Source organism: Anabrus simplex, chromosome 9, assembly GCF_040414725.1.
Source record: "Anabrus simplex isolate iqAnaSimp1 chromosome 9, ASM4041472v1, whole genome shotgun sequence".
In the NCBI taxonomy this organism is placed as follows: domain Eukaryota; kingdom Metazoa; phylum Arthropoda; class Insecta; order Orthoptera; family Tettigoniidae; genus Anabrus; species Anabrus simplex.
This window is the reverse complement of record NC_090273.1, coordinates 86,648,324-86,675,283: the sequence shown is the minus strand read 5'-3', so window position 1 is coordinate 86,675,283 and position 26,960 is coordinate 86,648,324. Positions and strand designations below refer to the sequence as shown.

General features: G+C 38.4%; 1 protein-coding gene across 7 annotated transcripts in view; it reads right to left on the bottom strand.

Moving 5' to 3' along the window:
* Ufd4 (ubiquitin fusion-degradation 4-like) overlaps positions 1-26,960 on the bottom strand; it is a 716,632-nt gene that overhangs the window by 305,212 nt on the left and 384,460 nt on the right. For 5 of the 7 annotated variants that reach the window (XM_067153526.2, XM_067153530.2, XM_067153527.2 and 2 more), the window contains exon 16: positions 953-988. The exons of the other annotated variants lie outside the window; for them this stretch is intronic. In XM_067153526.2, coding sequence (XP_067009627.1) covers positions 953-988 — 36 coding nt within the window. The remainder of the gene's footprint in view (positions 1-952; positions 989-26,960) is intronic. 7 annotated transcript variants of the gene reach the window in all.

Genomic DNA, 26,960 nt, shown 5'->3' with positions numbered 1-26,960 from the left:
AAAGTTTTCAATGCACATGCACATCCATAGTTGGAAGGCTTTTCCACTTACAGAACGCAGTTACAGTAACCATTACATTGTACTGTACATAACAGCTTGTTAATGAGTTCCCGCTTTAAGGTTGAGAATGAAATCCCAAAAATGGAACTGATAAGAAGAGAGCCCATATACTTGAAAACTGCAGTGTAGGAAGATGTGAAGATTGTCATTTTTTGTGTTTCATGATTGTCTGCTCTTTCTATTCCACACTCTTCCTACACTGTCATTGTGTCTATCATATTTGTTGTTTCTTTACTGGGGCAGTATTAGCATAGTGGCTTATCTGCTGGGTTTGCACCCAGATTTGAATCCCGGTCAATACTAGGTTGAAATTTTCACTTGAAAAAATCACATGATATCCAGCCTCAAAACCCCAGCCAAAACTAAAAATGAGCCTAAGTAGCTACAGCTACCCCAGCGTTAGCCAAGATAAGCTGAAAAAAGTTACTAAATATGTACTGTTGTAAATTTTGAATATTCATACTTACTAACAAACATTTATGTTGAATCTGCCTACTAAAGTACTAAATCAGAACAATATTACAACAACAAGAACAAAATACTCTGGAAACTAATCAGGAGTGAATGAGCCAACACAAATTTTTAAGTTATCGTAATATCCCATTTTTACGCAAAATGTTCAAAATATATCTAGCCTACCTGTACATTCTATTTTACTGAGAGTAGTTTATACACAAATGCATGGTTAAATATTGTACACCTGTAACAACAGAAAATCAGGAAGAGGACGAAACACCTTTCATACTTACCACCCTGGAGAAAATACAAAAGATTTTTATTTTTATTTTCTCAAATATTCACCTGGTATCTCCAAATTCTCACTGTTTTAGCATTCCAATTTGTATTTGTTCAAAGTAATTTATCTAAATCTTTCCATATGGCTAATTCTTACCTTCTGTGGTAAGTGTTTCTGTATTTCTTCCTTTTCCTATTAAAAGAAGGGCACGCAGTCAATATCTCATAGCTAATAACAAACAGGGTGTGTGATCATAAAGAAAATTATCAAGGAAGAAAAGGAAACAAGAAAGCTGTAAATGAGACATTGGTATAGGAGAAAACAACAAATATACAAGTATAGAAGAGAAGACAAGTTGGAGCTGTTTAGCTGTGCACATCTTTCATGGCATACATCAAATAAATGTATAACAAATACGGGCTTTTAATTCAACATTTATTTTTTTTCCCCCTCTCTTTCAGCAGTATTTTTCATTTGTCCATAGATGTCACAACTAAGCATACAATAATTTTATAAACTTGATCATCAACTACTTTCTACTAAGTTGGCTCTCTGTTTAAATGCTACTGTTCAAAAGTAAGCAAAGTTTTTATTAACGTATTACTTCTGGCTTTAATATCAAATTCAACAAACAACCAGTGGTTCTCAACTGTATCATTCAGCCTAAGAAGTAGTTTTAATATTTTTTTATGCTGACAAATAACCAAAGTCACATATTCTGCATTGGAAAAAAAAAAAGAAAAAAGAAAAAAAAAAAAAAAAAAAAAGTGAAAGATCTGACAGCAATAGGAAAGGGAGAGGAATCCTATCAGATGCAATGAACAGTCAAGTATACCTCTGCCGATTAAACTAATGTCAAGAAAATATGCATCATCGAGTCCGCTTCGATATAACTGCTCTTCACCCATTTATAAATTATCAAAATAAATCATCTGTAGAAACAAACAGTGCTCATTTTCCCTAAAGTTGTGCCAGTGACTTCCATTTGATGAAACATACAGTAACACCTCGATTATCCGACCCTCGATTAACCACTCTGCGGATTATCCGTTGCCGAAAATAATTTCTATTTTTTAAAAGCAATGTACTGTGACCGTTCACAACATCACCTATGGTATGTCATGATATCCAGGAGATGAAATATGCCGTTTTCCGCGTCATTCTACGATAAAAACTGCCCAAGTTAGAATTTTTCTGCCCGCACCAGGACTCGATTTGCAGTATCCAGAGTCGCGTGACCGAGCTCTAGTTGCTGGTAATTAGCAGCAAGGCGGTGCAAGAGCGCTTGTACTCGAAGTTTTCTCACTCCAACCACGAGCGAGATGAAAGAGACGCGTTATCACGTGACAGAGAATCTAGGTCACTAGCTGAGCCCAGAAAGTATATCCAACGTGAAAACTAACATTATACCCTGTTTTCCTCGCTCATCCACCACTGCCAATTTATCGCGTTCAGCTGTTTTATTTCTGTTAATATTTATAAATCGCAAAATACCCAATGGATAATTAAGCGCAAACATTCATTTGAATCAGGGAATTTTACGCATAATTATGAGACCAAGAAGTAATCTACTTAACTGACAGAGCGGTAACTACGCTGTAAACAAGGGCGCGTCTTAATGACTAACAGATGTTGGACCCCAACCGTGACAGCGAACACAAGGAATCCCCTGTGCTCGTCATCATTCACCGCCAGAGACTAAAGGACGCTTTTGAGATTGCTTGAGAATCTACGAAGCTATTTCAAAAACAGTCACTCAGTGGAGATGGGAATACAGGAGCTACATTTTGATACCCTGTTTGTCACTATACGTTGCATATTAACGGACCAACGTGTGAGAAAGGATTGCATTTTTTCCCCCACCCTCAGCATTCGGGTCTCTAGCGTAGCGCGCCTATATATTCAAGAGCTGAGAAGGAGACACTACCCAGTGCATTTTCAGTGTAGCGCCAGTACGGTAGTATTTCGTCGTGGTTTGTGTGTGAGTCGTTTGTGAAGAAATAATCTTGTAAACTGAGCAGTGTAATGCAGTGATTCATTAAAGCCTGTGAACATTTACGAAAATACCCACAATCTAAGTAAGCTTTTTGCAAGTACAGTGTGTCCCTAATTAATATAGTAGGAGCAGCACGAAACCGTAATGACCGCTGTCCGTGTGTCGAAGAGGTCGTGCGTCGAGCCTCATATGTGCCTATACTAGTACGGCTCAATTAACCTCAATAGCCAGGTATCTCAGTGCGTGGAGTTGTGTATTCTCGACATAAATGAGAGATACAAAGAAAGTGCGTGAACGGCTCAGTGTCGGCATAATTAAGGGTAGTGTCACGTCTATAAATCCATAATGCAGTTGAGAGCCTGACTTAAGCATGACTAGGCAAAATAGAATATGCTTGTAGTGTGGTCGTGTGAGACGAGAAATTTCAACCCAGTAGTGGCCTAACCAGTGACATTCTTTATTCAGGACCTAGAATAGCTGTATGCTGTTTATAAAAGAATAGGTACATGAGAAGGGAGCAGTGTCGGGCTACAGAGACAATACCGGCATTGGGTTGGAATGCTCGTGCTATTGAGCAGATCCAACCATATATTCAAATTGTGATGTGTAATAAACTAACGCATTCACTTGAGATATTTTCCCCTCATTTACATGTCTACGAGAACGCCGACGTCCAGCTGAATCCCAGAATTTTGCCTGTATATTAGAGAGAGCCAGACGCATAGCTGTCTTCGCCTGGTGTAGCAGAGAACGTCGAGAACGTCATACCAGATCAAGCCGTCATGTTCGTGATTTGCCGGGAGGTCATCAAAGGTCTTCACATCGCCAATGACGTAAAGCAAGCAGCTTAAGTCCATGGTGTGCCCTCCTGTAAAGCTGTGAACGTGGTATCCAGAAGGCTGAGTACATTTCCAAGTATTTATATCTTTGAAAGTCGTGTCCCATTGTAAATATGTATATTTTCCACTTAGATGTAACGTAGACTGCAAGCACGCCATTTCAGAGGGATAATAATAATAATTTCATTTTTATTTGGGTCTTTTATAGAATACTTTCATCATGGTTTTGAGACGACCATATTTTACTTCCATCCTTGTATAAGGATTCGATAATGCATGACGTAATTATAAGGACCTTGGCTTAATTAAGTGTGAAGCGTTGTCAAGTAGAGAGGGCTTAAATATTCTGTAAAAGTGACTCCAGTTATCATCTTTCCATAGCATATACGAGTCATCAAGATTTTTCAGTAATTCTTTTTTTTTTTGGTGCGCTTCACCTTGTAGAGATCCCTCCTAATTAGTAACTAAGGCACCTGGAACAAGGCATCGAGACAGTGGGTATCTTACATCGCTAATTAGTTCGCGAATGCGCAAGTTAATTTGGACCCGTGTGGCAGGAGTTCATCAATAAATAGCGCGGTATTTGAAGTATCGAGAGGAGAAACGAAACGAGTGAGTAGGCCATAGCCGTGATATATACTGTGAGATAAAAATGTGAAGTTCCCTTGGAACTCTTTAGTAATGTACACGAAGTGGATCTCGTGTTGTGAATATGTTAATTACGGCCGGACATAGCCGATATTGAATGTGAGGCCATTGTGGCTCAAGAAAAAGAAAGCAAGGTCGTTTACCGCGAAGTCATTGTATGAAGGCGGCCCAGCGCCCGCCCTTTAGAAATGGGTCTTGGAAGGCCATCAGCTGAATAGATTTACGAGCCTGGCTGTAGGGACGAAGAAAAGTGTTTTCTACACTGAAAGTAAACAGATACAAGTAGCTATTTCGTGCCTCTCGGTGCAACGATTACGTGCATCGATTTAAGTATTATCAACGTCGCGGTGATTCCAGATGAGCATTAAAGGAAGGATCCCTCCAATTTATTTCTTTAATTATTCACAGGGTGTAGGGAATTCCAGGTCAGATATACCCTGTCTCAGAAGGTCCTGAGTTCATTGCAGGAGACAGTAAAGCTTACTGTCACAGGTGGCAGGTGAATAAGGCCACCTGTAATCCATTGTGTGTATGTGAAATGTATATATTCTTGTCCATTTGTTGCAGGTAGTGCTATAATACTTTGTCTGGTATTGAAGTCGCTAAATGCTTGTCCATAGGTAACATCGTTGAGTAAATAATGTCCTGTTATATGTGTTGATAAAATCCTAATGAAATGAGCGTGTTTATTATACTGTATATTTGGCAACGTTTAACTTAAGGAAGGGTTGTAACGCGACTTTCAAAGGATTGGGAGTGTAAATTGCCTATTTCAGTTCATACGATACTAGCAAACTTATATCATAATTTGATGCAAATTGAATATATTAATTCTTGGCAGGTAAACAGATTTACAGCGGGGTGTGTCCATAATGATTAAATATGTGTGTGATTTAATATTAGTGTAGAGTGAAATAATTAGAGAGAAAACGCCTCTCTAAGTCTGAGGTAGTGTAATAGTTCGAGAGGGAACGCCTTCTTAATGAATATTTAAACGTATAATGAAGTGTAGAAAAAGACTACCGAACATTTAAACGTCAAGATCACCCAAGTTACTATATGTAAGGTGTTGTATGGCATACCCATGTAAATAATGTGTTTCACTAGTATAAGTAAAAATTTGTTATACAAGATATTGTCTCTCTTCTCATTGGTAATGAAATGGTATTCCTCTCATAATTAACTTTTCCCCCTACTATAGAGACTATTACTAAAGAACTTACCCCCCCATCGGACAGTCCACAGACCCGAAAATGCGATACCGGCTCGGCTAGCGAATTATTCTAGTAGGGGCGGGTGAAGCTTCGACAACCGGGCTGAGTTCGAGGCTCACCGATGGTGCTCCATTCTAACGTCATATTTATGAACAATGGTAACTGGTTCATGTACTGATGCCTTGGAAAGGTACAGTACAGTCACTCCAGAATTGAATGAGTGTACTCTTGATGTCAATAATAATAATAATAATAATAATAATAATAATAATAATAATAATAATAATAATAATCATAATAATATTGGTTTTACATCCCACTAACCACTTTGACGGTTTTCGGAGACGCCAAGGTGTCAAATTTTGTCTTACAGGAGTTCCTTTAAGTGCCAGTAAATCTACCAACATGAGGCTGATGTGTAGTTTTAACCATACAAAATTATGTTAATATAATCGAACCTGCCAAGCCTCAACCATCTGAGCCACTCAGTCCTGCTCTTGACGTCAAGGTATCTTGATACAGTATTCTGTTTTGGAGCGACTGTACATTGACTCTTCGACTCCTGAGTCCACGATCATAACGTACAGTAACTACTGTACATACACGCGCACAGACCAGCAAACGACATTGGAGACATGACTTCATACATTATTTTACCACATAATTTTATGTTGTGTAAAATTATTTAACTTTTAATTATCTGTTACGAAAGAAGAGGGATGCTATTCAAATTCAACAGTCATAAACTTTATTATCCATTCCACTGTTGACGAATAATGTACTGTAATGTGCCCTCTCCCAGCCCACAGAGAGTAAAGTGCGGTATGCTGGTCATTTTTACTTCAGAATAATATCGACAACTTAATTTGGTAGCATGTTACATCTCCAAGTACCATACGTAGATCTCTCATGTCGTTCTCTGTCAAGGTTAAATATTTTCACCACAGGCTACTGCATCGTAAATAGTTCACAATGCAAAGGAATCAAAAACCAGCCTAGCAGTCCATCACAGTCAACCTCCGCTATTAATAGACAGGTAAGCTATTAGTAGACTGTAGTGCAAAGTAAGGAAATGTGAGAGTGACTGATAAAAAAGTTGAACATTTATTTTCCATTCTAACAGCCAAGAAATGTTGAGATCGAAATCTGCAGTAAAAAGAAAACAAATAGTTTTAATCATACAAAATTATGTTAATATAATCCAATGGTTAAAGAGAGGAGAACTAGTCTCAAATTTAGCATCAGAGTCGGCATGGGTATGACAACAGTGCAGGATTTAATGAAAAATAAAGACAGAGTGTTGCAGTTTGCGGCGAGTTCTGACAATTCACATGGACTCGCTAAAAGAAAAACTATGAAAGCATCTTTAAAAGAACTGGATGCTGTGTTATTCACGTGGTTTCAGCAAAAGAGAGGCAAAGTTGTACCTATTAGTGGTCCTATGATAACAAGGCAGGCAAGCTTTTTCATGAAAAGATGGGGCTCTCAGGATCTCACCAGCGTCCAATGGTTAGCTACAGACACTTAAGGACAGACATGGCATTTGAGAATTAAACATCTAAGGAGAAAAACTAAGTGGTGACAGCAGTGCAACAGAAAACTTTAGATACAAGTTTAAGCGCATAATTGAGAGGTACAATTTTGTTCCAAGTTAAGTGTACAATGCCAATGAAAATGGACTTTATTGGAAGTGCTTACCAGCAGCTGCTGAAGAGAAATCAGCTCCTGGTCACAAATCTAGTAAACAGCACATTACCATCTTGTGCTGTGCAAACGCATCATAAATTAAAATTAGCTGTTGTTGGTAAAGCCAAAAATTCACATTCTTTCAAAGGAACAGTGATGAAATATTTCACAGTAGATTGTCGTAACAAATCTGCATGGATGACACGCAATATTTTCAGGACTTGGTTCCATAATAAGATTGTTCCGCGGGTTCGAGATTTCTTGGCGTCCAAAGGCTTGCCATTAAAGGCCATCCTTTTTCTTGATAATGCACCCTCTTCCCTGTTGATGCAGAGTTGAAATCAGAGGATGGAAACATTTTTGTTTCCTATTTGCCACCTAATGTAACTTCATTAATTCAGCCAATGGACCAAGGCGTCATTGCAACCTTTTAAGGCGGATTATAAGTGGGAATTGCTAGGCCTCTTACTTTCTGAAAAAACGTTGATGGTTGGGTTCTGGAAAAACTCAATCTTAAAGAAGCGCTTTAGCTTGCCCAGAAATCATGGGATCTAGTAACCACTCAGAACATCACTCGATCGTGGAGAAAATTGTATGTCGAAGAGCTCGCCGACGATTTTCATGGGTTCACTGATGAAGATGAAAATGAGGGATTGATGATCAAAGATATCCTGAAGACTATTGAAAATAACATTCATTTTGGAGAAGTGGATGAAAGTAACATTGAGGAGTGGCTTCATACTGACAACGCATTGCCTGGGCATCACATTTTAACTGATGATGAAATAGTAAATAAAAGCGCAAATGAGAACTCGGTAGTCAACAGCGAAGTGACGAGTGAAAGTGAGAGGGATGGGGAAGAAGAGTGCGTCACAAACAATCACGTACCACTTCAGACCGCACTGGAGTCGGCTGAAACGTTAAAGGAATTCTTGGAGCAAGAGGACAATACGGATTTTTCAGACATTCTTGTAATTAGAAAACTCTGAATGGACATAAAGAAGAAAATAAGTTGTAGGAGAGTGCAAAAAAAGTAATGGGCTTTTTTAAAGCAGCTTAAATGACACCAGGTAAATTAATTATTTATGGTCTGCTGGTAATTTAGGTGATTATTTAGTATGTACTGTTGTAGCTTTGACTACATTTTGGTTTTGAAGAGAGTTTAATGCACTGCATTTTAAGGTTATATGGTACAGTATGTATTTTATGCACTTTAAAGTCCATTAAAATTAGTAGTATGGATTATCCGGGATTTTTTTTATTAACTGTTCACCCCTTCCCGGGCATTAGAACGGATAATCCAGGTTTTACTGTAGAATTCTTTTCTTTAAAATAACGATCATTATAATCCGTGTTTATCACTGAAATTTACTTTATTTATTCATGTCAGAAGTACAAGTAATGAAACATGAAAATATTTTTTTAAAAAATAAGAGCATGAAATGGACAGAAGTACACTAACATGTGTTCATCAAGTGACTTCAAAAAGTTCCCACACAGAACTTAGCCACTTTCAGAGCACTTGAATTAGCTTGAGTCAAAACACACTCATTGTACATCTTGATGGGCACAACGGACAACATAAGAGATGTTGTGTTGTTTGAAATTCGCCTCAATTACATAGAACTGTCTTAATCGGAAAATGCCACTTATAGAAGTTGTCCCTGCAACTTCAGCTCGCAGTCTGTTCAGGGACTTGCAGATTGGCCAGTTGTCTGTGTGGCCAGGAGGTAGAGACTCCTTCAGTTCCATCCATTCAGACAAATTACTAGTTCTCTCCTTCCACATGGCAACTTGTGCTTTTGCAACTGTTCCTTGTAATGGATGAGTAGTTGTTGGAGGAAGCTCTTTCTCAATTTTAATCTCCTTTCAGCAGGTGGATACCCGTAGAGTGGGTGTGAGGTCATAGTAGATGATTTTCTCCTTTCATTGTTGGCAACCACTTCTCTTCTGTTATCAGATAGAGTAATCCCAGCCAGATAGTTCACTTTATTGATGGGAGTTGACCTCAAACCACCTGAAATAACCCTGCAACTCTTGTTTAAGGCAATATCAACCTGTTTTGCATGGGCTGACTTATACCACACAGAAGACGCATATTCTCCTGCTGAATAGCAGGAGGTCAGTGCTGCTGTTCTTAATGTTTCTCCCCCGCCAGTTTACAGAGGAGGCAGTTCCTCGAAGATCTTCTGCTTCAACTTAAGGCACTGCTCCTTGTAAGTAAGTGTATGGTCCAAAATAACCCCTGGATATCTAGGGTGAAAGCAATGAACCAAGAACGTACCATTCCAGAATACTTCAAGTTTCCGATTGAAATAAATACTGCACGAAAGAGGAGAGTAATATCGAACAATTTTAGAAAAATAAATAGTTTCGTAAATATTAAGCAGCAGCAGCAGCAGCAGTAGTAGTAGTAACTTCCTTCCAACCCAAGAGCACAATGCCACACCATAAGGCTATCAGGGAAATAAGGTACAGTCAAGTTCCAAAAGAAAATGTGTTTTGACTAAGTAATTAAACACTTTCTATTCATTATGAACTTTAATGCATTATTGCATTTCCCATTTTGTCAAAATACAGTCATCCATTAGACAAGGAAACTATCTTTGATTTCAACAGCACCGGAACGGGCTTCACAAAGGTAGCAGAAAATTGGGTCCAGGTAAAGGAACTAACAACAGAAGGCTGGTTGGAGCCTCAAAAGCTCCACCATCAGCTGTCTAAGATGGGCTAGCCGTAACTGAATAGGCATGCTACGGAAATGAGGATGGAGGCAGTTTACCCTGCTGCATTCCTCATTGAGCCAGAAGTTGCTATTATATTTCAGTCTGCCAAACCCACTGAAATGCTCGCACCACTGACCCTATGAACAACATTTTCATAACATTCATAACAGCGACTAGCTGCATAACAAATGGCAACACTAGCATTGCTCATACCTGTCAATCCATACTGTCAAAGTCGAAGATAAGACTGAGACAAGTCAATGAAAGATACAAATTTGTTCTAAGACACAGTGCACTGTAAACACTACATCTCGCACAGCAAAGGCATATGTAAACAGAAATTGCACGGCACACTTACAACACAGAAATACCCATTTGTGTGGATAATTCCCGGATAGTCCAATGCCAGTCTTCCATTAAAAACTGTTAAATAATGGTCACTGATACATGGTACATCAACTGTAGCATCCAAACTTTTCTGTGCTCTGTTTACTAGCCATCAAAACAGACATCTGACCATGGCATTCAGTAGAAAATGACAGATTTTAAAACGTACATACACAACTTGTCATGTTGCCAACTGTCTGGAAGAAATAGCATGGTTGCAATGGCTTATGAAACGACCTACATATTAAGAATTACACTAGAACGTATTCTACACTAACATATCACCCATTGTTCCTTGGAGGATATCTACAGCGCAGTCTTTCTTGAACTTCTCAGCATAGACAGCTATCATAATTGCTCGCCTCTGATATCCCTTCAAATCGCATAAATCTTTCGCCTTTTTTTACACGTAAGTGACAAGTCATTAATATTTCAAAACTGAAGACATCTGTAACTGCTAGACGACAACAATTTACAATTTTATCATTGAATAGACTATCTTTCTCTCAATAAGAGATTTTTAATATTATGAACAACCCACCTCAAGTATGAAATACCGAGCTCGATAGCTGCAGTCGCGTAAGTGCGGCCAGTATCTAGTATTCGGGAGATAGTGGGTTTGAATCCCACTGTCGGCAATGCTGACGATGGTTTTTCATGGTGTCCCATTTCCACACCAGGCTGTACCTGAATTAAGGCCACGGCCGCTTCCTTCCAACTCCTAGGCCTTTCCTATCCCATCGTCGCCATAAGACCTATCTGTGTCGGTGCAACGTAAAGCCACTAGCAAGTATGCAATGGAACAATTTTGAATTTATGATGATAGGCCTCGTAAGATTTTCTTGTAGGCAATACCAGTAGTTTTTCTTCTTGATGCCTGAATGCAGTTCATCGACATTTTTTAAAGGTCCTTCACGCTGCCTGCCAATTAGTCTTTCCTTCCTCCCCAAGTAATATTTAAAGTAGTCCTGCACTTTCACTAAAACGACAACAATTTCTGAAACATTCATGCACACTATCAAGCGTAAAAGATGTGTTTTATCTTAACAAGACTGCTGAGATAAAGAAAACATTTATTTCCATAAATTAATTAACTTCATAATATATTTTCTAATTTTAAGGTTGACGATTTACTACAAACTGTAACATAAAAATGCTTACTGAGGGCTATCTTCTACAAGTAATTACAGTATTACAATCCTGAGAAAAGTATTCCTTAAAATTGTATTTCATCTGCAATTAAGTTTCAAGAGGTTAAATTGTCAAACTGTTGTGTTCATTTGTCCACTGAGATGAAATTAAAGAAGACACTTTCTCAACCGTACCGTTGTAGCCAGGTATGCAAAAGGAAAAGAGCAATTTGTAGTAGGGTTGGGTACTATATCCCTGTTTTGGCACACTGTGCCAGTGTACAGATATGTTCCACTATTCCGGAACATGGAGCGTCAGCTGTTCCGAAACATTCTCAACCGAGACCGAGAGAGTGACTCGCTATCCCATCAGAAGCGCCACTATGCACTGCCCTTCGCCCACTAGCCGACTGTCGATACCGGCAGTGTGCCGCCATGTGCTGGAGTGTTCCGTAGAATCCTCTTTGTTCTGCGAGCTCTGTTGCAACTGGCCTTTGGTATATGCGAATAACTTAATGTGTTCCGTTTTGCAAGAGTGTTTTCACTGAAACCTAGTAATATATACCATATGAAAGATGGTAAACTTTGAATAATGTCACACCGGAGTCCTGTTTACGACTTTTTTACTAGAACGAAACGGGACAAAGTGAAATGCAATTTATGTTGTTCTATTTTGTCTACAAAGGGATCTTCAATTGGCACAATGACGAGACATTTGAAAATTAAACGTCCCACAATTTTTAATTTCATGTTCTGCTCGTATAGTTTTATTTTGAATCTCCTTTTTCGCTTGTATATAGTGTTTACTTTTTATCTTTGTGTTTTGCTTCTATAGGTTTTTTTTTCCCCGTGTTCCACTTGTATATTATGCACGTCAAAAATACTGACGAATGTTTCTTCAACTGTGCGAGTATATTTTTAATTGGTGAAAATAACATTGTGACATTTGTAAACACATCTACTGCCAGTGTAATTGTGACAGGTGTATTTCAGAATGAATGAAAACATTCTTATCCTAAAAACAACATTTAGACATGATTTTCTGGGTGCCTATTTCAGAGTTCCGACTGCTTTTTCACGTGCCGTGAAGTTTTATCCTGGCCCTAATTACTCACAATATAGGCTGATACATTCAACCAGTGAAAATATCCTTGGATTAGTTACTTTTAAACATCTGTACTGCCATTGTAACCATGTTATGTGTATTTCATACTGACTGAAAATTCTTCACCTAAAAGCAGCCTTTAAACATTATTGCGTGCGAATTTCAGCGTTCCGACTGTTCCCTCACGTTCCGTGCAGCTTTACGCTGGCCGCAACTACACACAGCATATCAGGTACAGCAGCACATTCCTGCTGACGTGGAACATGTCATCTTGCCTCACGAAGTTCTCTCTACTGCGCAGTTACAGTCCTGTGTGCCGGCACACTGTACCGAAACACTCCACCTCAAGCTCCTAATGTTCTCAAACAACTGTCTGCCCAACCCTAATTTGTAGCGACATATGATTGCGTGCCTTGGCAATGATATATCTGACCCATTTCTGACTATAAGTTACCTTTTGGAATTCAGTATCATTATTACACTACTCTGTCTTATGGTGCAGGTCCCCCTGTGGGTGGAGGCTGTAGAATAACACCCATGGTATCCCCTGCCTGTCATAAGAGTGACTAAAAGGGACTCCAGGGGTACTTAACTTGGGAACGTGGGTTGAAAACCATGGGGCCCTTAGTGGCGTCCTGGCATTGCTTCAAAAGCTGTCGAAGAATTCCAATCTGCCAATTCATGAAGATATACTGAACGCCTTGAACAACAGACTTAGGTCCAGAAATCCACCCATAAGGACTGCCAAAATCCTGGTTGACAAATTCAGCCTGCAGCAGAATTGGATTCGAGAATGGACTTTCATGGCTCCAGCTGAGTATCAGAACTTCCCCTGTATTACAAGAATACGGATTTGAACCTACCTCGCAAAACCTCGACAACCCTCAATCGTATCAAGACTGGTCATGGAAGGTGCGCTGACTTCCTCTATAAATGGGGCACACTTCCCTCCCTGGAATGTAGCTGTGGTGCCCCTAAGCAAACAGTTTGTCATATAGTGGAACAGTGCCCTCTGAGTGCTTATCAGGGTAACCCAAAAGACTTTCTTGACCCAAATCATCCTTGTATAGACTATTTGCAGAGCTTGAAGGTGAAATTGTAACCTACATAGTGTATTGTATATTTAATTTGTGATTGTGTGTTTTATTTTTAATGTCATACGCTAAATAAATAATTGCTTCAACTTACTCGTGGCAGGTAGGTTACAAGGCCTTTGGAGTCTCATTTTCAAATCCTTCGTCACACTTGGCTTTCTTTGACCAATACCTTCATTTTTTGAAGTGCTGGACCCCTTCCATTAATTCTCTCTGATTAGTGTTAACAGAGGATGGTTGCCTAATTGTACTTCTTCTTAAAACAATACTCCCCACCACCACCACCACATCTTGGTGCAGGCCAAAGCAAAATGTAGCTTCCATCGAAGTCCAAGGATTATCCACGGCTGTGACAATATGGAAGCTGCTGATGTATGGATGGAGCTGAGTAGTGACACACAGTACGGCTAGTGTGCCCGAGTGTTACGAAAGGTGTTACTCAAAGGGTCAGTTGTATTGTTGTAGCACTTCCTGGTTGAGTGAGGAATGCAATAATAAAAAGGCAAACTACCTCATTCCTCGTCTTGCCTAGAACGTCTCATTTTGTCTGCCATCAGTTTCTAGTGGTTTCTCTATACCCACACAACACCTAGGGGAGCTATTGGAGGATCAACAAGTCTCTGAGCAGATGATCTGACAGACATTTTTTTACAGTAGAAAGTATTCTTACACTAACTTGAACTCGCCTAGGTCATTCTGCTTATCACCTCACTATAATTTAGGTAAACACCATGTATACTGCTCCCTGGCCTTCTGAGGAAATACTGTGAATGTTAAGGTATTGTCTGATTGGCCAGGTTTGATGAAATTCTCCACATTACCTAGGCCAATCTCTTCATCACTACGTAACTAGCACATCCTACATCCATCCTGATCTGTTTGTCATGCTCATCCTTCGGTATCTCTCAGCCATTTCTATCCCAAATGCCTCCCTGTAAAGCTAAATGAACAATTCCTACAAATCTCAGTATACAACTAATCAACCTATCCCTCCAAGTCAAATATCGGCAAATCGCTCTCTTCACACCTATTCACTTCAATACTTATTAATTTGTGATATGATCAACCCATCTCACACTAAACAATCTTCTGTCAACCTAAAGATGACTAGTTACAGCACCGAATGCATTTGTCCTTTTGGTTGCTACAAAAATTTCAAAATCTGTCTACCCAAAACTCACACATCGGCAAACTACATAAGACTATACTACATGAACTATACTGTTTCAATACCTATCTTCATTACAGAAATATACAACTAAATCTTGTTATCCACACAAGTCAGCAAGCTTTATTTTCTCTTCAAGTTCCTCTCATCTTCCTATTACGTTCACAAACACAAAACACAGTTCTGATTAAACATCACCTGTCTCCGTATTCTATTACAATAGATGAGAACCACTCACTGCCAGCTTACAAGAACTACATACAACAGTTTGGCAGAGAATACAAACCAAGGGCCATGAAAGACCAAAATGGGGAGGGCACATCACTATGCAGACGTCTCAGATCAACCCCAGCTCCAACTTGACTTCTCTCCACAGCCAAAGCTCGTGTCTTAAAGTTGAGCACTGGCAAAGTAAGATATAGCACACATGAACATACACTTGCTACCAAATTAACGTAAATCAGCAGACAGGAAGGTGGATAAAAATTACAGACCAGTCAGTAATTCTCACATCATGGCTAGTCTAATTAGTACAAACTCATTTCTGTAACTGTGCAAGCATAGTGAATTTTTTACAGGCAATTATATACAAAGGCAGAAAACGAAGGCAGATACACAGATTTACTATATTACATGAAATGTTTAATCTGTAGAAGTACTCTAAATCAGTGGTAAACAAACATTTCAATGTCAGCCCCTCCTGTAACTGAAAATTTCTTTCTTTCTTTTTTTGAATTTGTACTTTGCAACAATAAAAATAACAAAAAAGCTCACAGATCTTCTGTTAGGACCTATGTATCTCAATAAATAATAATAATAATAATAATAATTGGTGTCACCTTCCCCCCACCCTCTCCCCCATTTCACTACACAGGAGGTCTGATGAAAATAAACTCGAAAATGGCTCCTTTTATCAGCCTCTGTCTTCTACCTTTTGAAAATGCAAAATGTAACATAAAACATTTTTCAAGAACTCACAGCAGTGGCAAAGGTGCTTTTAAGCTCTTTACAGTGTTAAAGAGATTAGCAAGATTCACTCCATTATTAAGACTTAGCAGTGAGTAACATACAATGAGGAATTTTGATTTTTTTTTAAAAAAAGAGCTTCACAACACAAAATCTATAACACACTTGTTCACAGCTCTGCAGTCGCCAACAGAGCATTTTAACTAATCATCAAACTAGATCTGTGCTAAAATTTGTCCACAGCCAGAGAAATTAATGTGCAAAAGTTTTGCATTAATATAACGAATAACTACTGTATGTGAAAATTAATCATACCTAGTCCATAACACGCGGTACTGTGCAGTTTAAAACAACTTCAATAAAAATATGCCATTGTTTAGGCCTATCAAAATCAAAGATGATTTAACCAGTGTTGCCAACTTATATTTTCAAGATCCGCCAAATACTATTAAAAATCCGCTAAAATTCTGCCAAGAAATCCCATCTCAAATAATAATAATAATAATAATAATAATAATAATAATAATAATAATAATAATAATAATAATAATAATAATAATAATAATAATAATAATAATAATAATAATAATGCCTGAACTCACCTGATCTGCGAGTTTCACTGGGATTAACCCCCTGGCTGCGAGCCGGCGAGCTACAACTTGTAGGCATTTTAGTGCCAGGTGCAAACTAGGTGAATCCTCTACCTCAAGGGTCACACACAGAACAGGCCAGTTCATTAAACGGTCTTCCTTCATAGCATAAATATAAATGGTACTCTCTCACAGTTTCATTATCTGTCGTTATTTGTCAACTAAGAGATAAATACCCTTTCCCACGCATTAAAAATTTATGATATCATGATCTCATAACATCACATCCAAATAACATGTTTTCCTCGTGTAACTGCTAGCTCCTGACAACAAGTACGGAATAGCTCGAAGACAGGCTGGAGTACAAATTTTTTAAAAAACGTAAAATGGAGAAAAATCCGCTGTCTGCTAAATGATATATTTCTCCGCCAACAGTCTTCTAATTCTGCCAAATTTAGCGGAAAATCCACAGTTGGCAACACTGGATTTAACTAGGATACAGATGATATATATTTCTAGTTATTTATTATTATTATTATTATTATTATTATTATTATTATTATTATTATTATTTTGAAAGCAAACTTCCTCTCAGAACTTGGTAACAACAGAAACAATATTCTTGACCTATTTAATTTTCCAAGTTTTAATTTATTTATTTACTAGCTGATGTACCCGTGCTTCACTATGGTATTCGCTGAAAGACTGACCTTGTGGTTTTCCTAACTGAAGTAAACAAAGACCATTACAAAAACGTCAGTAGGAAAGTAGCAATTAAAAGCAATGTTGTCATATAAAATACTCGATCAAATGAAAAACCCTATATTTTCTCACTTTTAACGAACAGTACTACAGTGCCGATTTAAGAGTCCAAAGTTCCAGAGCTGGAATGACCAGGCTGCAGACAGCCGTGAACACTCCTTTGCCATAATTCCCTTAAATATGCACACTGCTCATCCCAATCCCTGCCTCAGAGTAGGAATTGAATAGCTCAAATGCTATGATGAACCAGTGTGTCACGTACAAGTAGTATCAGAAAATTTATGAACCAGAGGAATGGCATGCTAAAGTAGAAAGTTATCTAACTCCTCAGGTACTTCCCGCCAATATTCAGGCAGGCTGTTACACTTGGTACAACCGTGCGAGTTGGCCGTGTGGTTAGGGGCGCGCAGTTGTGGGCTTGCATCCGGGAGATGGTGGATTCGAACCCGACTGTCGGCAATCCTGAAGATGGTATTCTGTGGTTTCCCATTTTCACACCAGGCAAATGCTGGGGCTGTATCTTAATTAAGTCAAAGGCCATTTCGTTCACACTCCTAGCCCTTTCCTATCCCATCGTCGCCATAAGACCTGTCTGTGTGCGTGCGACATAAGGTAAATTTTAAAAAATACTCTGCACACAGCAGTAATTCTATCTATTGTAGATGTTTGGCAACAGACGATACAAAGCCCACCACAACGAACAATAGTCAATGTAATGTTACTGTTGATCTATTTTAAGGACTATATTGTAGGCCTTCACATTTAGTTTTATTTCGACGCTGTGATATTGGGGTGTCTTATAAAATTATTTATGGCGTAGACTGTAGTTCCTTATTCTCGGACTTCATACACTGATTTTCATTAAATTTTGTTTACCCATTTTCTCTAGACTCGGCGCTGATATGGACTTAGTAACAAAAATCCAAATTCATTAATATCTCTATGATCATAGCCGGTAAAGTAACAATGTATAAGATATAATGATCGGAAATTTAAAACTATATAACATTAGTTACGTAATATTTATTGATATGACCACTAATAACAAATACTTGAGAATTACATTTTAGGCATTCCCCTAAACTACCATTTCACTCAGTGTGAATGAAATTATTTATAGCCTAGATTGTAGCGACTTATTCCTTGACCTTGCATACCAATTTCCTTTAAATTCTCCTCAGCCGTTTTCTCATAATGCGCGTACATACTTACAGACAGACAGAAATTACGAAAAATTAAAAAGTGCATTTCCTTGTTACGGTGGACACGACTGATACAGAAATACCATCCTTTTTAAATTCTGAGCAATGTACAGACAAAACTCTATTTTATATATACTATATAAATATCTGTCAGAATTTCCGGATGTTACGATCACTTTTACATGACAACTGATAAGCAAGTAATGACAGCAATTTCATGAGGAGAAAACATGAATATTTGTGCTTACCAAAATGTACTCGTTTTAATTACCGAGGAAGCATGTATACATACACATGTACCTTCACATAGCGAGGTCATCAATTCAGTTCCCATGTGTGACATGTATTAATAGCGGGTGTAACTAAATTCAATATTCAAACTTCTAGGGGTGATAGAAAAGACCAAAACAAGTATGTTTTATTGAATAACCACAGGTCAGAAATAGATCATTCGGGTACTTTTTGACATTGAGGGGCCACCGTGACAGATCTTCAATCTTGACATGGGAAGTATGGGATAATAATAATAATAATAATAGAAAATTTATTCTAACTTCAACCTGTATTGAATAGGTTGAAGTTAGAATAATTTTTCTTATATTAAGATTCTTTCAATATGGAAAAAAAAATTTTCATTACTTGTAAAGTATGGGATAAGGAAAAAAGTTGGAAAAACGCAGGAGAAGGTACTCAATATAAACTTTCAATGTATTAGGTCATCTTCAGTACAGACAGTATACACTGATGAGAGAGCGCACAAACCACCCGTTGTGGGCCAATTCAATGAATATTTAATTTTCACGACAGCATTTTACTCGAAATAAACTTTCAACGTATTAGGTCATGCTCAATACATACAGTAATTATTGAAGAGGTGCTAAGTAATCTACAGTTGTGATGGCAGTAGTGCTGGACTTTCCAAGAAAACATATGACCTAAGCCACCATAGCTCAACTTGTAAGAGCATCCGACGAGAAAATTGGAGGTTGTGGATTCAGATCCCTCTGGTGTCCAGTTGGCCATTGTTGTTCTGTACTTAACATCTCTTTGGAACATACTGTATGTATTGAATACAACCAAATACATTGAAAGTTTATTTTAGGTACAACATGGTTGTGAAAATTCAATATTCATTAAACTGGCCTATAAACGGCAATATGTGCACATTCTAGTTGCGACAGCATTGGTGCCAGACTTGTAGCTTAGATCCTTTCCAACAGAACAAATATGACCTAGGACACTACAGCTTAACTGGTAAGAACATCCAACGCAAAATCGGAAAGTCGTGGGTTCATATTCCATTAGTGTCCCTTATTACGGTAGATGGTAAATGGTTTAAGATTTTCTCCTATAATATTTCTAGGGGCCCTGGCCTTGGCAATCAATATATCACTCGCATACAGTACAATACAATACGAGGTTAAGATTCAAGATTTATATTATATTATTCATCCTTCGAAATAATGTAATCTATTATGCTGGTAGGCCTACACTCAAGTTTTACCGGAAACATTATAATGTGGTTCCTTATGTACCCTATATGAAACAGTATCCAAAACACAAAAGTATCTCCACATGAAGTTGAGTAGATACTGGTTATTCCCATTATTGTCTTTTCCACTATTTAAAGGAGATTTCAAAATATACTACATACATAAAGAAGAGACCCAAAAATGACAGATTAATAAACGGATGGGAAATGTGAGGGGTAGTGTCGCCATCCAGTTACATACTGGAGTAGTTAATTACACAGAGTGGTTCAAACTGCAAAACTAAGAGAATCAACACTACACTTACAGAATACTCCTTATGGTCTCTTACATTAAACATGAAACAAATCTGAGCCCACACAAGCATCTACACACGAACAGTCTAGAAGATACTGGTAGTTTGCTTTATTTATACATTATCTTCCTTCCCTTTTCTGTTACTTAGACTTCAAGAAACATTATGTGAATACAGTGATCAGACAGTGAGCTGTTAATAATCAGAGGACAAATAAAAGTATAGTAAGCATTACCAAGGAGTCAATCGGATCGTCATCTAGATATATCCGGTAGTTGCTTCAACATCAGGGAATTTAAACTGCAAGGCAAAGAACTAACTATGAACCTAAAGGCAGGGCTGCCCAAAAACAGCGGACAAGGGAAACGCACGCTGGGGAGTCAGGGATTTAAAGGGCCCAAAAAATTTAATGCATTGAATTTTATTGGAACTGCTATTAAAAAATGTTTGCTAAAAGCATCCACGTATGGTATTCAGCCTATTACAGTAGAACCTTCATAATTCGAAATCGGTTAATTCAAAATCTCGCCTAATTCGAAGCAGCTCTTGTTCCCGGAAACATGAGGTACAGTTTTGCATGTTATTTAAATTGTTTAATTCAAAATACGGATAATTCATGATTCGAAGAACAAGGTCGTCCCATTACCAAAATTCAGAATTTGAATTTCAAAACTGCCTTTAAATTTTGAAAAAAATAGTATTTTACAGAGTAATTTAAATTCAAAATTTCTCTGCGTCATGAAAGAATACGTCTTCCGGAACATGCAGGGGTAACTGTCCGCACTTTCACCCACTTCAGCGTGTCTATAGTGTGCTTCATATCTGCTAAGTTTGAGTGGAATCATAATTATTTTGTGTTCGGCATTTTAAAGAACGCCACAATATCGCGTAGCAGGCAGTATGCGGAGAGGTAGAATCTGCAAACTCTGGCGATACCGACAGTTGGAGAAAAGGCGTGGCTTATATTTGAACAATCAATTCGTATGAACCAAAGAATACTGTCAATGCCGATGAAACTGCATGGTTGGTTTGTTCCTTTTCTTTTCTTTTTTTTTTTAATGCTGAGGCCAAACGGACTTACGGTTTTAAAAGAGAGAATTGCCAGCCGACAAATATACTGTGTTGCTATGCAGTGCACTCAGAAGCAAGAGACTTCCTTCTCCCATCATAGGAAAGTTCGAAAAGCCACGATGTTTTAAGGTGTCTAGCACTTTCTGTGCAAGTACAAGGCATCTAAAACTGTAAACAGTACAGTAATCCAAAAGATATAGCATTTGCACAGGTGAGCCAGCATAATTTTTCCTCATCTTTGAATCATGCTTCCCCCCCGCACTTTTGTTGCATGAGGTTATGTTTGCCATTGTTTTATCCAAGTTCATTATTTGAATAATGTAAATGCACCTTGTAGGATACATTTCTGAAATAGTGTTTTCCATGGCATTTGAAAAGTTTAAACTGAGAATCAAGGTGATTGCATGCATTAATGGGTCTTAGAAGTGTTATGGTGGGAAATCGAACGAGTATAGTCACTGTACTGTTGTTGTAATGTGGACAGAAGCGAGAGACTTTCTCCCCCCATCATAGGAAAGTTGGATATGCCGCGATGTTTTAAAGACATCGGGTAGTTTCCGTGCAGGTACAATGCATCTAAAATGCATGCAGCACAGTAACCCAATGAATAAAGCACTTGCACAGGGGAGCCAGTATAGATTTCTCCTCGTCTTTGAATCATGTTTTCTTACTTTTGATTTTGTTGCGTGAGGTTATGTTTGCCAGCGAGTTATCCAAGTGCATTATTTGAATACTGTAAATACACCTTGTTGGATACATTTTGGAAATAGATTTTTTCCATGGCATATGAGAGATTTAAACTGTGAATCATGGTTAATTGCATGCAGTAACGGGTCTTAGAATATATTGTGACGCCGCAAGGGTTGGCATTTCTGAATTACGTGCTGGCGGTTAATTCGAAGTCCGATGTTCGCGTCCCAACAACTTCGAATTAACGAGGTTCTACTGAATACTGTATCATGGGGCATCTCTTGAGCTCTATTTTATAACTATGAATGTTTGCACTCATCTTTGAAAATTTAAATTCAGATGACTGCTGGACCAGCTGTTCTGGTTCAGTCAATATTGCCTTGAGCTTTTATCATTCTGTTTCTGAAGAAAGGTCGTGAGTGAATTTTGGGACTGTTAACATACGAAAATTCAAGATGCCACGTACATTTAATATATAAAATGGTCAGGAATTATGTGAACTGGGTACATGAGTGTTAAGAAGATTGGCCATCTTAAATAAGTAATTTGAAAGAAAACCATTAATACCTAAATTCCTAACAACTAGAGAAAGAGAGCATTATTATCCATATATATAAATGGGATGCAGAAGTGTGCTAATTACTGATGGATTAAACTATTTTTTCATGCTCGAAAACTATGGGGGGGAGAGCCCTAGAGGGGAGGCTAAGGAAAGAGACTTGCATGTCACAAAATCAATTAGGATTTATGCCTGGTAGATCAACAATGCAGTTCAGGCGGGTTCACAGAAAATTTTGCAGTTCAAGTAGGTCTGCATTCAGGCTCTGCACTTAGCCCGTACTTCTTTATAACGATCACTGACAACTGTCCAAGTACATCCAGGAAGAAGCTCCATGGAGTATGTTGTCTGCTGATGACATTAGCCGGTGGCAGACAGTGTTTGTTCACTTTAAGAAAAATTTAACAACACTGCAATTTTTCAATGGACAACCAGATAAGTGCAGGACTGCTTCTTAACAATAAAAAGGTAATTCAAACCAGCACCATCTTGGATCTGACGGAGATATTGATACGCGTGTCACCAACTGGATAGAATGTGCATGGCCAAAGTGGCAGACAGCAACAAGAGTTCTGTGTGACAGGAATATGCCAATCCACCTTAAAGGCAAAATATATCAAATGGTAGTGCACCCAGCCATATTATATGGCTCTGAATGTTGGGCTACGAAAAGAACAAATAAGCAGAAACTCTGTGTTGCAGAAATGCATATGTAAAGATAGGCATGTAGGGTAACCTGAATGGATAAAATCTGGAACGATGCCATCTGCGTAACTCCCACCGAGGTGAAGCTTCACGAAAAGTGAATGAAGTGGAACGAGGATCTTCAAAGATGATCTAAAAATCATGTTGCTTATCGAGCTGACTGGCTAGGATTTGACGGAAATCCAGCAAAGGGACAACCAAAAATGAGGTTGATAGCTCGTGTTTCAAAAGACCTGAAACAATATACCGGAAATCCAGCAAAGGGACAACCAAAAATGAAGTTGATAGCTCGTGTTTCAAAAGACCTGAAACAATATACAGTCGAAACTGGTTAAGACGTCCCTCTCTAGCGTGTTACCCTGGTTATTACATCATTATTCCAAAGTCCCAGTCCACGACCTATTAAACAAATGTTAAAGAAATCTGGATAGCACATTTACATCACTCTTTAGTACGTTCGTAATATTCCCACCATAAGAAATTTAAATTAGCGCTCCTGGCCACATTGTACGCACGAATCGCCAGTGGCGACTGGCCTGGGTGAGCGTTTGGTAGAGAGCTTAATTTCACAGCCCTAGCATGTTAGCCTATAGCTGCAGGGAGCATCAGTCTCAAGCCAGTCTTTGATGTGGGCGCGTTTGTTTGGATTGGACAACAGGAGCTCGTGTGACCTGTTGGTGCTTAATTTTACGATCATAAGTGCATTGTGTAACAACGTACGTACATTAGGCCTACTGTACATACGTATACAGATGACATGTTGGTGCTTAATTTATGTCGTATTAAATACACAAAAGAAACCTGGATAGCTCTTTAGTATGTTTGTAATATTCCCACCAAGAGAAATTTAAATTAGTGTTCCTGGCCATGTTGATCGCACGATGCACCAGCGACGACTGGCCTGGGTGATGATTTGGTATAGAACTCAATTTCACGGCCCTACCATGTTGGCCGACAGCTGCAGCGAGCGTCAGTCACGAATGGAGAGGTGTTTTATGATGCAAATCAAAAGATGGCGGGATCATCTAACAGGCCATATACTTAGACATGATAGGTTACTGAAGAAAATAATAGAGGGTTCCATAGAGGAAAATAATTATAGACGAATTAGATGAGACTCCTAGTATGAACTGAAACGTGAAGAATGGAGAGCTGCTGCTAACCAGAGAGAGAGATTTTTTGTGTAACAACATACATAAATTAGGCCTACTGTACTTACGCATAGTGGTTTGCAGGACATTCAGTTATGGAGATGAAGAAAGCTAGACATTTTACAAATTATGAAAAATTAAAGTTTACGTGAGAAAGCAGATGTTAATCCACACATGAAATGTGTGTAAATAGCCCAGATGTTGGACATTCCTACGATAACTTTAAACATAATTGTAAGCGACGTGCATAGTTCGCGCCTATAAAAATGTATTTCCTTGAGGTTTTGCTATGTTGATGTTCTTAAAATGTATTATTTGATTATTTGTTTCATTAATTATAATTGTAAATACTTGTTTCTTTGTTTTCATCGTAATTATTTTTACGTTCAAACCTAACCTTAAATTAAACATTGTAATTGGTTTTGTTTTTTTGTTTTTAAATAGCACGTTCCCTCTTTACGACGTTATCTTTTACTGACCCCACAAAAACGTCCTAAGCAGTTTTGACTGTATCAAAGGATAAGGTCCAAGAAAGACAATATTGGAAGAGTATGATCAGAAAAGCCAACCCAAGATGCTTGGGAGAACAGCTAGGAAGAAAAAGAGGAAGAATGTGATACCTCGCACTACTGTCATTTTATCAGCTGCTCAAGTTAACCAATTAGATCACTGCATGGGTGAATTCAAATACAAGGTGGCGTTGCTAAAACTGCATTCGGCCTTAACTCTCAGGTTGAGAGACATGCAGAGAAATCAGCATCAAACGTACATACATCAAGGGTTTCAACCAATGTTTCTGTAGTGTATTTTCTATGGCATGATCCTATCAGTTCAGAGATCTGTGTTCAAATCCCTCCACTGGCAGTTATTTCTTCAATTGGTACTTTCAAGCTGCCATGGACAGATTTAGGAACACCACCTTGGAAAGTCCATTTGAATTCAACCGTGAAGCAATCTGACTGGCTACTTCAGCGCCTGATAAAATGAAACAGCGCAAAATTTCAAATGAATATTTTGAGACTACTTGTCAGTGTGACCAACCCTCTAAAGCTCATACACTGGTTCACGTTGTTTCCGAACACCCTGTACAATACTACATCAATATGCTGTTAGATGTGAATCCTCCCTTCAAAATCTGCAATAGGACAATGGAAAATATTCAGGATACCATACTCAGACTTGTGAAGTTATTAATTAACCCATTGAGCCCTGCATATTTGTTGGATTGAAACTGCATTGGCGCTGGGATTATTTTGGAGGAAATATAGTGTCGATTCATATTGTGAGAAATTTCTTACTTACAAGACCATTAAAGATTTACATATACATGAAAACAAAAGGCTTTCATACCACAAACTGCGGAACAAGGAATACAGTAAAACATTTTATTTTATTAGCATCACGGGTCCGTACTCAGCCCGCCTGCTGAGGTGTAACACGGCCTTCTTTTTGCATTTCCACTTCGATTTCCACATCTATTTGTTCTTCAGGAGCTTTGCTCACACTAGTACTAATATTACTACTGATTTCACTGAAAAAATTACATTCCTAATCATCATAACTTCCTAAAAGGGGTTATATATCGGTAAATATCAGTTCTATACTGGCAGCCATCTTGTTTACAAGTGAATCTCAAAGTCGAGAGATAGCCCACTTCAAACTAATATTACCAAGCACACTATCGATATATATTAGCAAAGAGCATATAACATTGCAAAGAAAGAATCCCTACACAAATCACAAATGCAACCCACTCTGCCATCTCTTGAGGGAAAGTTGAATTACGCAGTAAAATGAGACAACGGAACAGTTCCGTGGTCCGGCATTTGGTCCACCGAGACGAAGCACGGAACGGTTCCGTGGCTCGGGCCCAATGAGTTAATAGGGCTCGGATTCGAGCATATTAGCACATTTTTTTCCTGAATAGTACACATTGAAAGAAGCCTTTCAGTAGTATTTTCATCTCTCTGGGACCAACAGAATTTAAATTTATCGAGCATATAAATGCATAAAACAGCAGTTTTCAGAATAGAAGCATATAAATGCATATTCTTGTGGTTTTCGTCTAAATAGTTTGTTTTTCTTCGAATCCCCCCCCCGAATTCGGGGGCTGACCATCCTTAAGGTTCTAAAACAGAAATAATTATTGAAAAGCCTATCTGGTGCGAATAATAGAACTGCAGGTTTTTAACCTTTAGCGAGGTCATTCACGCGCCCTAATTGGCCTCTGCCGGATTAGAGTGCGACTCGTCAGATAAGCTCTGGAAGCCCCAAGCATCCTTTCACTTTGAAATGTGAGGCATTTTAGTGGTGTGCCTATTTTGGGAACCAGTATTGTTTAGGTGGCTTTTCCCATGAAGTGGTGGAAGATCCGACGCGGTCAAGTGAAGTTTCTACATTCTACTCTTAGTTCTCAGTTCGTAATCGTATCTGAACGTACCTATCGAGTTCTTGTGATTTCCAAGTACGTGATGCCTAGAATTAAGGAATCTCTGAGTGTTTTACTCCGACGATGTGCAAAGGAAGACCCTGACTCGTTTTCTACTGACGGGAAAATTCTGCAAAATGTGCGAAAAAGAGGTAAGTTCTTATTGACATTTTCACATCTATGTTCTTAAAGATATTACTGGTCAAACGGTTGAAATTTCAAGTAAGCCATATGTGCAGCATACAGTGCCTACCTACTGGGT